Source organism: Cynocephalus volans, chromosome 1 (genome assembly GCF_027409185.1).
Source record: "Cynocephalus volans isolate mCynVol1 chromosome 1, mCynVol1.pri, whole genome shotgun sequence".
Taxonomy (NCBI): domain Eukaryota; kingdom Metazoa; phylum Chordata; class Mammalia; order Dermoptera; family Cynocephalidae; genus Cynocephalus; species Cynocephalus volans.
Window position 1 is genome coordinate 142719068 of NC_084460.1, and position 14455 is coordinate 142733522.

General features: G+C 34.4%; 1 protein-coding gene across 1 annotated transcript in view; it reads left to right on the forward strand.

Annotated features, from left to right (window-relative positions):
- Positions 1 to 14455, forward strand: part of ABI3BP (ABI family member 3 binding protein) — a 248492-nt gene that overhangs the window by 104340 nt on the left and 129697 nt on the right. The window contains exons 6-7 of the mRNA XM_063114629.1: positions 5096 to 5277; positions 5843 to 5895. Coding sequence (XP_062970699.1) covers positions 5096 to 5277; positions 5843 to 5895 — 235 coding nt within the window. The remainder of the gene's footprint in view (positions 1 to 5095; positions 5278 to 5842; positions 5896 to 14455) is intronic.

Below are 14455 nucleotides of genomic sequence, written 5' to 3' on the forward strand. Positions count from 1 at the left end.
ATTGGTTTGTCTGTTTTTATGCCAGTATCATGCTGTTTTAGTTACCATATCTTTGTAGTATAGTTAGTTCAAAGTCAGATAGTGTTATGCCTCCAGTTTTTTTGTTTGCTTGTTTGTTTTGTTTTGTTTTGTTTTGCTGAAGATTGTTTTGGCTATTTGGGATCTTTTGTTGTTCCATATAAATGTATGAATTGTTTTTTCTATTTCTGTGAAGAATGTCATTGGTATTTTGATAGGAATTGCATTGAATCTGTAGATCACTTTGGGTAGTATGGACATTTTCACAATGTTAATTCTTCCAATCCAGGGTCAAGGAACATCTTTCCATTTTTTTGTATCCTCTTTAATTTTCAAAACATCTAAATGAAAATTGATAAAATGCCAGAAGTAACATAATACATTTCAGTAACAACTCTAAATGTAAATGGATTTAATTCTCCACTCAAAAGACACAGACTGGATGATTGGATTAAAAAGCTAGACCCTACTATATGCTGTTTGCAAGAGATTCACCTCACCTGTAAAGACACTCACAGACTAAGAGTAAAGGATGGAAAAAGATATACCATGCACATGGAAATCAAAAATGAGCAGGAGTAGTTATTCTTATATCTGATAAAATAGACTTTAAACCTAAAACTATAAGAAGAGACAAAGAAGGCCACTATATAATGATAAAGGGATCAATCCAGCAAGAAGACATAATAATCGTATATATATACACACATTCTCCCAACATTAGAACACCCAGATATGTAAAGCAGACACTATTAGACTTAAGGAAAGAAATAGACCCCAATACAATAATAGTAGGGGACCTAAACACCCCTCTCTCAATATTGGGCAGATCATCTAGACAACAAATTAATAGAGAAACACAGGATTTAAACCATACTTTAGACCAATTGGACTTGGCAGGTAGGTACAGAACATTTCCTCCAACTACAGAATATACATACTTCTCACCTGTTCATGGAACATTTCCAGTATAGACCACATGCTAGGTCACAAATCAAGTCTCAACAAATTTTAAATAATTTCAATCATTTCAAGTATCTTTTCAGACCACAATGAATTAAAACTAGAAATCAACAACAATCAAAACTCTGGAAACTATGCAAACACATCAAAATTAAACAACATACTCCTGAATGACTTATGGGTCCAAGAAGAAATTAAACAGGAAATTTAAAAAATTCTCAAAACTAATCAATTTATGAAACAACATACCAAAACATGTGGGATGCTGCAAAAGCAGTTCTAAGAAGGAAGTTTTTTGCATTAAATGCTTACATCAAAAGAATAGAAAGATTTCAAATTAACAACCTAACACTATACCTCGAAGAATTAGAAAACAAGAACAATACAATCCCAAATGTAGATGAAAAGAAATATTAAGACTAGAGCAGAACTAAATGATATAGGAATCCCAAAAAACATTACAAATGATCAATCAAACAAAAAGTTGTTTTTATCAAAAAGATAAACAAAATTGACAATCTATTAGCCAGACTAACTAAAAAAAGGAGAGAGAAGACCCAAATAACAAAAATTAGAGATGAAAAGGGAGACCTAACAACCAATACCACAGAAATACAAAGATTCATTAGAGACTATTATGAACAATTGTATGCCAACAAATTTGAAAATCTATAGGAAATGGATAAATTTCTGGACACATACAAACTACCAGGACTAAACCCAGAAGAAATAGAAAACCTGAACAGACCAATAACAACCAAGAGATTGAAGTAGTAATCAGCAGTCTTCCAACAAAGAAAAGCCCAGGATCAGATGACTTTACTGCTGATTTCTACCAAACATTTAAAGAAGAATTAATACCAATTGTCTTCAAAGTATTCCAGAAAATTGAAACAGAGGCCATTTTCCCAGACTTGCTCTATGAGCCAGTATAAGCCTGATAACAAAGCCAGACAAAGATACAACAAAAAAAGAAAACTACAGGCCAATATCTTTGATGAATATAGATGCAAAAATCCTCAACAAAATATTAGCAAACAGAATACAGAAACACATCAAAAAAATTATACACCACGATCATGTGGGATTCATCCCAGGGAAGCAAAGATGGTTCAAAATATGCAAAACAATAAATGAGATAAACCACACAAACAAAATCAAGGACAAAATCCATATAATTATCTCAATAAACACAGAAAAAAGCATTTGACAAATTCAACACCCCTTCATGATAAAGACACTCAGTAAATTAGATATAGAAGGAAAGTATCTCAATATAATAAAAGCCATATATGGCAAAACCTCTGCCAATATCATCCTGAATGGGGAAAATTTGAAAGCTTTTCCCTTGAGAATGGGAATGAGACAAGGATGCCCACTCTCACCACTCCTGTTCAACATAGTACTGGAAGTACTAGTCAGAGCAATCAGGCAAGAGAAAGAAATAAAGGGCATCCAGATTGGAAAAGATGAAGTCAAATTGTCCCTGTTGGCAGATAGCATGATCCTATATATCGAACAGCCCAAAATCTCTACAAAAAAACTCTAAGAGTTGATAAACAATTTTAGTAAAGTTGCAGCATACAAAATCAACATGCAAAAATTGGTAGCATTTTAATACTCCAACAGCAAACTAGCAGAAAAAGAAATCAAGCAAGCAAGCCCATTTACAGTAGTCACACACACAAAAAAACCCTAGGAATCAATTTAACCAAGGAGGTAAAAGATCTCTACAACAAGAACTACAAATCACTCTTGGATTTTCTCAACATGTGGTTTAATTTTTTGGTTTTTTCCCCCAAAGAATGGAATATTTCTGTCCCATTTTATTCATAGGAAGAGATGTGAAATCAAGTTGATTGGAAAGCCTTGAATCTGGCCTTTGGTAGTTCTATTAGAAATAGGGCCCCTGGATCATGCAAGTAATTAAGTCCTCAGAACTATCTACTAGAGATGCAAAATTGTGGTAGGCCATCTGTTCTGATTAGAGCTTCTCAATATTTCTCTAAAGTCCTGGAAGAGCCAGGGTAGGGAAGAAGCAACAATAAAAATTCTATGCAGCATACTTGTCAAGAAATGCATCTCATAAATTAGTGCTGATATTTTGACTCTCAAGACACAAACGACTTCTATTGCATTCTACTGCAATTCTATAATATTCATTCCCAGTACCAGTTAGTGTTTTGGCTGAACAGCCTTCTTCACTTATTCTGTTTTCTGCTACTTGGGAATGGGGAATTGGAGCCCTGAGAGAAAGCTTTTTCTTTTTTGCTTTTACCAGAAAGAAGCAAGCTAACAATGACTGCAAGCATTTCAGTGGTTTGTAAATAGTAAGAAGTAAGGCTGAATATACAAATGCATCTCCTCTCCCTGTGCTTGTTAAAGTATAACCCCTTGCTGACTGCATGGGCATGCAGCCATGCACAAGGCCCTCCACTTAAAAGGGCCAAAGCTTAGTTTAATGCTCTGCTGTTGCTGTCTTAAAATTCTTAGTAACTTTTGAACAAGGGGTCCATGTTTTCATTTTGCACTGTGCCCCGCAAATTATGTAGCCAGTACTGGCCCTCATTTCCAGAAATTCTGGGTAATTGTTTTTGTATCACCAAGAATTTGTGCCTAGTACCTACAGGGTGCCCAATAAGTGTTTTTAGCATAAACAGATGAGTAACTTTTCAAAGCTTTACATAAAAGCAATTAACACAAATCTTAGTCCATTTAATTTTGCTGGTGTGGGGAGTGAGGGAGAGGTACCAAATTCTTGAGAAAAAATTTAAGGTATAAGAAAATAGCACACTAAATTCCTATGTTTCCATCACTATACATGGCAGCTATTATTCTATTTACTTAGAATGTTTACTTATAAATAAAAGGCAAATAGAGTTTAACTACCTGTTGACCCCACCTCTGATCCCATTTATATCCCCACCCCATTGAGAGCCAAAGCACTTCATAATTGTTGTATTCTTCCAGTATTTGTTATCCCTTTACAATGCCAGGAATAACATATGGTAATATATTTTGTGTGTGTTTTAATGTTTATGTAAATGATATTAAACTATATGCATCATTCTGAAATTTGCTATTTTCTTTCAATATTTTGTTTGTAAAATCTGTCCAAGTTGATACATGTCATTCTAGTTCACTCATTCTCATTACTGTATATAGTAGTAATGAAACCCCCTTTCTTAATCTGCTGTCACACTTAGTGAGGCTGTTAAAAGTAGAGCCAGAGGAGTCTGTCTTTGTATTCTGGTCTGCCACTGCCACTGGTAAAAGTCACTAGCTAGGTGATAATGGGCAAGTTAAGTAATTGTTCTGAAAATCAGTTTTCACATCTGTAAAATGGGATGCATAATTTCTACCACTTAAAGTGTTTTTGTGACAATTAAATGAGATGCCATATGTAAATCTAGCGTGTAGTAAAGGTGCAAAAAATAGTGGTGGGGATTATTTTACTTTGACATATATAAATCTATTATGAAGCCCTAAGCAAACATGTAACAGTGATGTTGAATTTGCATTAAGTTTTCTCATTGTATACTTAGCTTGTCTATTAGTCTTGATTCTTTTTTATAACAATAAAAACATTTAACCCTTAAAATGCTGTCCTGGATACATGTTAGAATCTCAGGTTCCTCTTTTACAAAATTGAACCATATTACCTCTAACACACCTTCCATGGGATGCAAAGGCTTAAGCTCATACAATTACAAAACTACAATATTAAGTATTTATAAAATTACACCTATGTTCTGCTCTATGCATAATCAGAAAAGAATGAATATCTGATGTTTTCCAACTTTTATTTTGCAAAGTAGCAAATAACAGAACTGAGAATTCTGGAATTCTGTCAGACCATACCTGTACTGCTGCACAGACCCCGACATGCAATTAGAAATTAAAAATCTTAGCACACATTGAGTTATTTTTTTCCTGCGGATTTTTAAAAACTCAAAACAGAACCCGATGTTAAGTTTAGTCTTCTAAGTAGATTGAAGTCTACGTGAAATATACTCTTCTAAGTAGATTGAAGTCTTTGATGTGTTAGGAAACTTGAAATAACATTCTGAATCTCTCTGTAATTTTAAAGCATCATATTTTGGTTATCCAACAGATTTTATACAATTCGCTATAGAGAAAAGGATAAGGAAAAGAAATGGATTTTTCAACTCTGTCCAGCCACCGAAACGATTGTGGAAAATCTAAAGCCCAATACAGTTTATGAATTTGGGGTGAAAGACAACGTGGAAGGTGGAATTTGGAGTAAGATTTTCAATCACAAGACGATTGTTGGGAGTAAGTACCTGGAACTGTTTGTTTCCATAAGCTTTTTGTATTTTTTTTCTTTTTTTCCTAATTATCCAATTTTTAAATTTTATTCATCCTGTAAAATGAAATGAGTTAATTCCTATGCTCTAGTATTTGAGAAAGTACAAAAGAGAACAGAATTTATTGGGTATTGATATTTCAGAATCTTTTGTTGTAATAAGTGCTTTTTAAAATACATGATAAACTAATATTCGATGTCTCTGTTGATAAGTCATTGGCCATTGTAGTAGTTTAAAATCAGTCCCTGACTATGAATCCCAGCTAGGACCCCCCTAAAATATGTGCAAATGTTTAGAATAAGAAATTGAACCAACAGAAGTGGACGTAAAAAGACTTTTGGGAGCCCTGAGCTTTCTTCTAGTTGTCCCTTCATTCATACTTCATTGGAATCAATGTGTAAAATTATATTAATTAAAGTGATATACCCAAGTTAGAGAGAGCATGAGTTGTAGTTATCTTCAAAACAATTAGCTAGAATTGATGTAGGAACAAAAAGAATGAAAATAATGTCATTTTTCCCTTACTTTGTCAGGTAGAAAAGTAAATGGGAAAATCCAAAGCACCTATGAACAAGTTCACACAGTGGTATGTACAGTTGATTTTCAAGAATATTTGTTAAAAACTGTATCCGCATTGTATTTTTACTTAAGGAAATAGTCCTCTGTGAGGTACTGAAAGTAGATTAACTGGATTATTTTAGGGTGATTGGGTAAAGTGCTTAATGTATTAGGAATTAGTTTATTTTTCTGAAAACATGGGTGGAAGTATGATTCCAGATCATCTCTAATTTATTTGATATGCTAAAATTTTGAGAATCAACATAATTATCCTAATAGTTCAGTGTTCTGGATTTTTTGAGGTTATGCTTACTGTCTTCTGTTCTGTGGCTTGTTTTTAACATAATGTTTCAAGAGCAATTTGTACTTGCTCTAGCTACATTGCTACAATTCAAATCCTTCCTCTCTGTTTCTATCACTTTCTACTTAAAAGCACCAACCCTTTTCAAAATGATGGAGCAACTGGTTTGGTTGTAACATGCCCAGCCTCTATTCAGTTAAGTGAATGTTTGTGTATTTTATTTCCCTCCAATCTAGACACCCTTTTCTCTCTCACTTGAGCAACTCAGTCCTTTGTTCCTTTCCTTCTGCTTTTCCAAATCTGTTCTCAGGAAGCATCATGTCGGTTATATACTGCCTGTTGTAGATGTCAGCCATTGTTATAGCCATTGCAGAGATGTTTACATTTCAGATCACTTACCAATTTTACAATGGAGGACATTATGTCACTGAGCAGGTGAAGGAGGCACTTTGGTAAGAAGAGGGGAATTTGGCGCTGGCTTTGGTCCCTGTGTGTGGGATGTATGCAGCCAGAGAAATAACCTACAGTCAAGTGGACATGCGAACACTCTATTTGTGGGTGCGAATTGGCTCTCTTTAATGTGTGCATGATGTGTGTGGATGGATATTTGTTTATGTCTAATTAAATAGTCTACAGAATATCCCATCAATCTGTAGCCCAGTCTGGAAGACAAGTAGTATATGCCTCATTGGGATTACAAAAAAAAAAAAAAATTATTTTCAGTGACAGAAAATGGGCTTGAATAAAATGGAACTGACTGAGAATTAATCCTGATAAAGGCAAATATTGTTTCTGTAGTTTGAATTGGCAGAAAATTGTGTTCATTGTGAAATTATTACTAAATAATAATTATTAGATTATTGTGATTGCCAGGAAAGTATTTCAATGTATTTCAAATCTTAATACAAGAAAGAGGATTTCAGGTAAATTCACAGGCCTGGATTTTTTTCTTTTTCTTTTCTGTTTTTGTTTTTTTAGTTTCGTCTTCATGTTTTTCTGTTTTCCTAATTATCTAATATTTAAAGGTTTAGAATGTAAAAATGGGAAAAGAAGCATTAACAAAGTTACCTGTAACACAACTACCTATAGGAGCAGTATAAAACCATTTATAGTCTATTGTTAAAACTTCAACACATTTTATTTTTCTGTCTTCTAAGCATGTTTTCGTTACAAAAAATAAAATCATACTATATAAGCAATTGTATATCTTGTTTTTACTTAGTAAAAATATGGTATAAACATATTTTATGTCATTAAATGCCCTTCATAAACAATTTTAATTGCTGCATATTACATAATCTAAATAAACTATCATCTACTTAATCAGTTTCCAATTTGTAGACATTTAAGTTATGTATATTTGTTTTTTAATTGTGAGTGATGTTATAGTTAACATCTATCATAAATTTTTGTTCACATTTCAGATTATTTCCTTAAAATAGATACTTAAAAGGGGAATTAACAGTTTATATTTTTAACATTTTTAAGTCTTCTTAGTATGTGTGGTCAAATTATTTTCCGGAAAGGTGTAACCAATTGTACCAGCAATGTATCGAAGTTTATCTACAGTATCCTGACTGTCAACATTACGTATTTCCATCACTAAATTTTTGGCTTGTGTCATAGTTTAAAATGGCTATTTTAACTTCTGTTTCTCTGACTGTTGATAAAGCAGTACTTTCTTTACGTATTTATTAGCTTGTATTTTCCGTTTAATTCACTTCTATTTTCCATTTAATGACCTTTAGTTGCAGTTCTTTGTTCATTGGGCATTTCATGGTTTTTTATTGAGTAGTTTATAGACGTTATAGATTAAAGAACATTGACCCTTTTTGTGTGATATCATGTAGAAACATTTTTCTCACATTTGTTATCAATTAATTTTGTTTATGGGAATTTTTGAAAGAGGCAAGTCCTGAAATTGTCTTAAGTAAATTACTAGATTTTTCTATTGTCATGTCTTTAATTGCGTTTTATTTTATAAAACCCTTCCCTATCCAGAGAGCAGATATTTCCCCTCTTGTTTTTAGTTTTATAAATGGTTTGATTTGATAAATAATTAAGTTCTAAACTATGTGGATTTTATTTTGCTGTGGTATGTAGTAAGGTTCTCTATGGGTTAGGCTACATACTTTTTCCAAACAATTAACCAATGTGCCTAGTACCATGTATCAAATTGTGCCACTCCCGAAGGTCCCTTTGACTTTGACTGTCTTACATCCAATCAGTACTGTGTAGGAAAGGTGAAGCTGCTGTACTATGCAGGCAGGACGCGGAACAGAGCTGCTCTTCCATCCTCTTCTAGAACAGTTCCCATTCCTTGTTATGAATGGTTTCCCAGGGAGCATATCTTGTCTCCTACCCTCTTGGCTGTTGTGCTTAATCTTTCATGTGACTCTGTCTTTCATTCCTTCTTTTCAGCTATCATATCCCAATAATCTGTATTTCTTTTGGCAGAATATTTCATTTAGGGTGAGTTATTCAGCAAGATTGGGAAAGATGATTGGTGTTTCACTCCCGGGGAATTTAGTTTCCTTTTCTTCGTCATAAATAGCCACGATAGGAAGGGCTGGGAAGCAACTTTCTGCATCTGTGACGCGGAGCCAGACATTTTATCACTTCAAGCTGTGAGGTGGAGCACCCCCAACTGCAGCCAGCTCTGATGAGCTGTGCTTTCAAACTCTTGGTTATTTCCAAAGGAAAACCCAAATTCATTGAAAAGATATTTTAAGGCTCCTCTGTGAAGCTGACTTTATTATTACCTTCTGGATAGCAGGAAAAAAAAATGTTTCATGAACTGACATCTGTGCTCCCGGGTAGATTTGGGACACTGGAAACTTGAAAAGGAAGCACTTAGAATAACTTTTGACTGTCTTATGTGACCCCATAGAATTTACTCTGAAAATTGGTTTGATATTTTAGGAGTATGCTTTAGTCCAAATAAAGTTGATGTTTCAAATATTCACCCATCTCTTCTCTGACACTGATCCTGGAAGGCAATATTTCAAGAGAAAAGACATTAATTCCAGATGTTTACTTGTAGGGTTTCAAGCAAAAGACAAATCAAAAAATGTTTTCATTTGGGTATACATGGTTACACTTAAACCTAATAATGAGCAAAAACTCCTTAACACTTTCCAAAAAGAGGTATTTGAAATGGGAAAAACAATTTAGACTCGAGGCTATCCTTTTAAAAAGATAAACAATATTTAGGTTAAAAATTTGAATATTAAATGCAGCCCCATCTTATCCATCTGTTTACATTATATATTGTATCTGGGTATGTGTCCTGTTGGCAAGTCCAAGTATAGCTGTGAAGCAGGGGTCTCTTCTGATTGGTTAGTGCCTTTGTTCTACCAACTGTTAAATACTTTCAATATTACTCTTACCTGTCACTCTAGAAAAATCAGAGAAAGGGAGTATGCATAAACACAGTCATGATTCTTTTTATATAATATAAATTGTATCCCTTGAGATTGATGTAATTGAAGAAGAAAAAAATACACTTATCATGATACTTTGCTATTTTTTTTACGTTTTGAGAATCTAGTACAGTCTTTACATAAAAATAAAACCTAATGTCTACTATTAGGTTTTATTATTTCAAAAAATGAATAAAAGAATAATAGGTAAAATTTTAATACATTATCTCTGTATTATAAAAAACAGTTATCTAACTAGTTTACTAATTAAACAGAATCAATTTTTGAAGTATGTGGCACTTTTTAACAGATTTTAAAATGCAAACTTAATTATTTAATCCAAATCTCCCTAGAATCAGTCCTCTCTAAAATATGACATCTGTTTTCACCCTTTCTTTTTTCCATCAGAGATCCACCCATATTTTAAGAAAGCCTCATTTATTATTTGCAAAAAGAGAAGGGGTGCCAGTTTTTCAAGTCATGAGATAAGTGATGTGAATAGAAAGAATTACCTTCTTGATCCCTGCCCATACCTTAAGAGTGTGCGCAGTGAATACAGCAGGCATCCTTCCATTCTTAGCAATCCTTGCTTTGGCAGAAATTTGAAAACTTTATATTTAGGCCAACTATATCACCAAAGGTATATGTCTGGTTCCTCCCCAGCTGACTGGAAATTTGGAGACTTTCACAAGTAGGCCATTAGAGTCAATTTTAGCCAGATGTTAGATTGAATCAGTATGTTTTGCAACTTCCATTAGAACATCCTAAAAATGAATTAAAACCAGAATCTAACATGACCAAGTTCTTCTCATGTGGTTTGGCTCTTGAGTCATTAAAATTTGATTTTGAGCAACCCTTAGCCGCTGCCCAAATGGACAGTGCCTCTTTACATCGGGGCCTCAAAATAAAGTTAAACCTACCACAAATATTCTGATACAGTAGAAATGCCAAATGGACAAACCTGCAAAAAATAGCATCTTTGTGTTACCATTGATTTATTAAAGCTTATTTTTGAAATATAATATCAGGAGAAGGTTAGTATAAGGCAGGGAGAATCAAAAGTCCCTCGTTCTGAGTGGTGCTTCTGCTGCTGTGGTTATTTCTAAATAAGCATAGGCTTCCCCTTGCCATGACAAAAAAGCACGATGGATTTGTCTCCAGGGGCGTTGCCTTTTACCACTTTAGCAGTCTCTCCCCATTGAGTGTCATCAACTGCATACTCACCCACAACGTCCTAGAAGAATGGTAAATGTCAATTCTCTTAAGGACAATTCGAAGGTATAGTACAACCTGGGCTCTTAAGGGACAGGATATTTCAAAATGCAAAATAATAATAATAATAATAATAACAATGCATCTAATATAGGACAGGAGGGAAATATGCTGACTTCCTGGTATTTGGTAAACATTGAAAATTATTTGCTAAATGAAGGGAGGGATAAGAACTGTGGAAGGAAGTGGCAATGGAGGTTTGCAGCAAGAATGGGGGTGAGCAAACTGCAGAGAAAACAGAGCCAGCAAGGAAATGGTCTAAGAAAGAACATCACTGCTAGGGTGGTGTCCGAGGACAGCAGTATTGTGCTGAGGCCATCCAAGCCAAAACTACCTGGGGGACTTTCACTACCCCATGCTATCTGTACCTGTGACTCAAATACCCTTTAATAGATGTTCTTAATTACAAATGTAGAACAGCAAAGAAAGGTCAGTGTTATCTCTTTTAAAAGTTTGTATCTAAAACAGTTCAATTAAAATTGAGTTGTTGTATCTTTCTTTTTTTTTCTTTCTTTTGTTTATTTGTTTATTTTTTAACTCCCACTTATGAATAAGGACATGTGATTTTTCTCTTTCTGTGCCTGGCTTATTTCACTTAACATAATTTTCTCCAAGCTCATCCATGTTGCTGAGAATGGCAGAATTTCATTCTTTTTTATGGCAGAGTAGTATTCCATAGTGCATTTATTTATACCACATTTTCCCTTTCCATTCATCTGTTGATGGACATTTAGGTTGGTTCCAACTCTTGGCTGTTGTAAATAGAGCTGCAGTAAACATGGGAGTGCAGGTATCCCTTTGACATGACGATTTCCATTCCTTTGGGTATACACCCAGCAGTGGGATTGATGGATCATATGGCACTTCTATCTGTAATTGTTTGAAGAAACTCCACACTTTTTTTTCCATAATGGCTGCACTAATTTACAGTCCCACCGGCAGGGTAGGATGGTTCCCCTTTCTCTGCATCATCACCAGCATTTGTTAATTTCTGTGACAGTCTAACTGGGGTAGAATGATGGTTTTCATTTGCATTTCCCTGATGTTTAGTGATGTTGAGCATTTTTTCATGTGTCTGTAAGTCGTTTGTATAGCTTCCTTTCAGAAATGCCTATTCACCTCCTTTGACCATTTTTGAATTGGGTTACTTGTTTTTTTACTGTGTGGTTGTTTGAGTTCCTTGTATATTCTGGATATTAATCCCCTGTCAGATGCCTAGTTTGCAAATATTTTCTTCCATTCTGTAGATTGTCTTTTCACTCTATTAATTGTCTCTTTTGCTCTGCAGAAGCTTTTTAGTTTGATATAATCCCATTTGTTTACTTTGTCTCTTGTTTCCCACATGTTTGGGGTCTTATTCATAAAGTCTTTGCCCAGTCCTACTTCCTAGAATGTTTCTCCTATGTTTTCTTTGAGTACTTCTATAGTTTCAGGTCTTAAGTGTTTAATCCATTTTGAGTTGATTTTGCTATGTAGTGAGAGGTACCCATTTAATTTCATTCTTCTATGTATGGACATCTAGTTTTCCCACCACCACTTTTTGAAGAGGCAGTCTTTTCCCCAGTGTGTGGTCTTGATGCCTTTGTCAAATATCAGTTGGCTGTAAGTATGTGGGTTGATTTCTGGGTTCTATATTCTATTCCATTGGTCCATGTGTCTGTTTTTATGCCACTACCATGCTGTTTTGGTTATTGTAGCTTTGTAGTATAATTTGAGGTCAGGTAGCATAATGCCTCTGGCTTTTTTTCTTTTTTCTTTTTTTTTTTGCTCAGGGTTGCTTTGGCTATTTGGGGATCTCATGTTCCATATAAATGTTAGGATTGGTTTTTTTCTATTTCTGTGAATAATGACATTGGCATTTTGATGGGAATTACATTGAATATGTAGACAGCTTTGGGTAGTTGGACATTTTCACAATGGATTCTTCCAATCCAAGAGCATGGAATGTCTTTCAATCTTTTTGTGCCCTCTTCAATTTCTTTTAGCAGTGATTTGTAGTCCTTGTTGTAGAGAATTTTCACCTCCTTCACTAAATTGATTCCTAGGTATTTTACTTTTTTTTGATGACTATTGTAAATGGGCTTGCTTTCTAGATTTCTTTTTCTGCCAGTTCATTTTTTGTAGTATTAAAATACTAGTGATTTTTGTGTATTGATTTTGTATCCTGCAGCTTTACTGAAATTGCTAATCAGCGCTAAGACTTTTTTTGTAGGGTCATTGGGTTTTTCTATATGTAGGATCATGCCATCTGCCAACATGAACAATTTGCCTTCATCTTTTCTAGTCTGGATGCCCTCCTTTTTCTTTCTCTTGCCTAATTGCTCTGGCTAGTACTGCCGATACTATGTTAAATACGAGTGGTGAGAATGGGCATCCTTGTCTTGTTCCTATTCTTAAGCTGAAAGCTTTTCCCCTTCAGAATGATAATTGGCAGTAGGTTTGTCATATATGGCTTTTACTCTGTTGAGATACTTTCCTTCTATACCTATGTAGCTGAGAGTTTTTATCATGGAGGGATGTTGAATTTTGTCAAACGGTTTTTCTGTGTCTATTGAAATAATCATATAGTTTTTGTCCTTGACTTTGTTGATGTGTTGTATCACATTTATTGACTTCTGTATGTTTAACCATCCTTGCATCCCTTGGATAAATCCCATTTGATCATGATGAATAATTTTTTTAATGTGTTTCTGTATTCTGTTTGCTAATATTTTGTTGAGGATTTTTGTATCTATGTTCACCAAAGATATTGGCCAGTAGTTTTATTTTTGGTTGTATCTTTGTCTGATTTTGGTATCGGGTGATGCTGGCATCATAGAATGAGTTTGGGAGAATGGCCTTTATTTCAATTTTTTGGAATAGTTTGAAGAGAATTGGTGTTGATTCCTCTTTAAAGGTTTGGTAGAATTCAGCATTAAAGTATTTCAGTCCTGGGCTTTTGTTTGTTGGGACAACTATCACAATAAACATTGAAACTTCAGAAGGCAAGAACAGAACTGGAGTTACCAGAGCTGGGGGTTTGACGAGGGATTGGTGGAGGGCCACTGGAAGTGATTGCATTGTGTAATGTTGAATGTACTGATTGTGCTGATTTGAGCATCAAATATTGCACACAGGTATTTATATTCAATGAAGTACACCACAGATATGTACAATCAATTATGTTTCAATAAAAAAAATAAAAATTGGGTTATACTTGGCTAAACACTTATTATTTTGGAAATTATCACAATGTCTCATTTTGCAGTGAGTCCAGATAAAAGACATTTCCCCATACTTATTTTATAAGAAGACACAGGAGAAAGATCATATTGTGGATTTCTGGATGGTAATATTAGAGTCTTTGGTAGAGACATGTTGGATAGCAGTACTTTCCTGATGCCCTTTAAAAACCTATCTATTGAGACACAGCTAAGTAACTGCTCACTCATTAGTCAAGTCTGGATGCATATTTGCATTTCAGATTAGGCAAGACAGCAATTATAGGTCTAGAAAGAATTTCATTCTGTAGTTAAATGGTATCCTTATTTTTGGCAGCACATACTGTACATACATTCTTGCCATCATCTTAATAGAACATTGGTCTGTACTTG